The sequence below is a fragment of the Cebus imitator genome, unplaced genomic scaffold (genome assembly GCF_001604975.1).
Source record: "Cebus imitator isolate Cc_AM_T3 unplaced genomic scaffold, Cebus_imitator-1.0 Scaffold628, whole genome shotgun sequence".
Lineage (NCBI taxonomy): Eukaryota > Metazoa > Chordata > Mammalia > Primates > Cebidae > Cebus > Cebus imitator.
The window spans coordinates 476,740-478,983 of record NW_016107943.1 but is presented as its reverse complement, the minus strand read 5'-3'; the positions used below and the strand labels follow the sequence as shown (position 1 = coordinate 478,983).

The 2,244-nt window shown below is 35.7% G+C and overlaps 1 protein-coding gene across 3 annotated transcripts in view; it reads left to right on the top strand.

Moving 5' to 3' along the window:
* FASTKD1 (FAST kinase domains 1) overlaps nucleotides 1-2,244 on the top strand; it is a 50,521-nt gene that overhangs the window by 1,902 nt on the left and 46,375 nt on the right. The window contains exons 1-2 of one of the 3 annotated variants that reach the window (XM_017517325.2): nucleotides 94-214; nucleotides 528-1,043. In XM_017517325.2, the coding sequence (XP_017372814.1) occupies nucleotides 709-1,043 (335 nt within the window). In that variant the 5' untranslated portion in view covers nucleotides 94-214; nucleotides 528-708. Of the gene's footprint in view, nucleotides 1-68; nucleotides 1,044-2,244 lie in introns of those variants that run through there. The other 2 variants (XM_037734496.1, XM_037734495.1) reach the window with 2 other exon arrangements.

Here is a 2,244-nt window from a genome sequence, read left to right as displayed (position 1 = left end):
GTAATCCCAGCTACTGAGGAGGTTGAGGCAGGAGAATTGCCTGAACCCAGGAGGCGGAGGTTGCGGTGAGCCGAGATCGCGCCATTGCACTCCAGCCTGGGTAACAAGAGTGAAACTCCATCTAAAAATAACTAACTAACTAACTAACTAACTAACTAACTAACATATATATATGGCTCTGAATTAATGCCTACACTTTTTAGAAACTTTAAAGGTGATTATTTTAAACAATTTTCCTGTTTTTCAAAAAGACAGCTCGAGTTTGTGGGCTTTTTTTTTTCCTTTTGTGGTAAATTTGAAAATTTTATGTGAATGTGAGACTTAAAACACTTTTAAAATGGGGTGCAGAAAAAAGCCTCTTTTTCTGGACATTTATTTTTGGATCAAATTCAAATTCTGCTATCTGGTTTAAACTAAGAAAAAGTATTTAGTTAATGCAGATAAAACGTATTACTTTAATGTGAATTTTTGAATTATTTTGATATTAATAATGTAAGCATAACAATGTCAAACTAATTCTTTTATAGAAGCTGTACATTGGAATGAGTTTACTGTCCTTGTAATGCAAGCAAAATACATGAAGGAAAAACAGTTCTTTGTATCTCTGCTTATTGCACTTGAGACTATTGAAGATAGTTTTGTTTACCTAAGAAAATTTGTGATGTAAATGAAAAAACACCTGTTTTCCTAGACTGATTGGTTACAAGCATGCTTCGTCTAAGAGCTATTTGTCCATTCCCCTGGAGAGTGTTTCAGTTTCGACCCATCAGTTGTGAACCGCTAATTATTCAGATGAATAAGTGTACAGATGAGGAGCAAATATTTGATTTTATTGAAAGAAACAAAGCTATACTTTCAGAACAGCAAGTGGGATGTGCATTTAATATGCTTTGGAAGCTTCAAAAGCAGAAGACCAGCGTGGTAAAAAATGTGGAGTATGTCAGAGACCATCCTCAATTTCTTACTCTTCATAATTTAGCTATGAATAAATTCAGATTAATGAATGACGATACCCTGGTGAATGTGTTATACATCACACAACAGTAAGTAATTTACTCTTATATTTTATGGAAATGATTATATAGTTTATATTTTAATTTTCTAAAAGTCTCTTTAAAATGAAAAATATTTTTTTCCCAGTAGTTTTCCTGATAATCTAATATTTTATAGATGTTTGGATGATATTCTTTGATACCTATTAGTTTTATTACAGTTGTAAAAATCAGAATATAACCAATCATGAAAGCGGAAATGATTAACTTTGGATATTTGAAACTGGATTATTGTGGAATTTTGTAAAAATCTGGTTGGCTGCACATGAGGATATAGTAGGTAAGCAGTTAGATTTAAGATTAACTAGCCAGGCGTGGTGGCTCATGCTTGTAATCCCAGTACTTTGGGAGGCTGAGGTGGGTGGATCACCTGAGGTCAGGAGTTCAAGACCAGCCTGGCCAACATTGTAAAACCCCATCTCTACTAAAAATATAAAAATTAGCTGGGCGTGATGGTGGGCATCCTGTAATCCCAGCTACTCGGGAGGCTGAGGCAGGAGAATCTCTTGAATCCAGGAGTTGGAGGTTGCAGTGAACCAAGATCATGCCACAGTACTCCAGTCTGAGTGACAGAAGGACACTCTGTCTCAAAAAAAAAAAAAAAAGAAAGAGAGTGAGCCCCCGTAAAAAAAAAAAAAAAAAAAAAAAATCCGAGTCACAGCACCAAAAAAAAGATTAATGCCTAGTAACAATCAGCAATTAGTAAATTGTAAAATTGTAATAACCTATTTGCAATTTGGTTCTCGGAATTAAATGTATGGCAGATATGTTTTCTAGGGGTTATTAGTATAATAAGTTGTTTCTCAATAATATCTCTTTAAAAAAAGGAAAAAGAAAGAAAACGATTTTGTAGATTCATTTACATTTGATAACAATGTTGTACAAATTATGTGGATTGTTGATAGGTGTTACATAAAAAAGGGCTTCCTTGATGTCAAAGGAAAAGCTCAGAGATAAAGTTAAATGTTAAGAAATATTACATTCGCCGGGCGCGGTGGCTCAAGCCTGTAATCCCAGCACTTTGGGAGGCTGAGGCGGGTGGATCACGAGGTCAAGAGATCGAGACCATCCTGGTCAACAAGGTGAAACCCCGTCTCTACTAAAAATACAAAAATTAGCTGGGCATGATGGTGCATGCCTGTAGTCCCAGCTACTCGGGAGGCTGAGGCCGGAGAATTGCTTGAACCCAGGA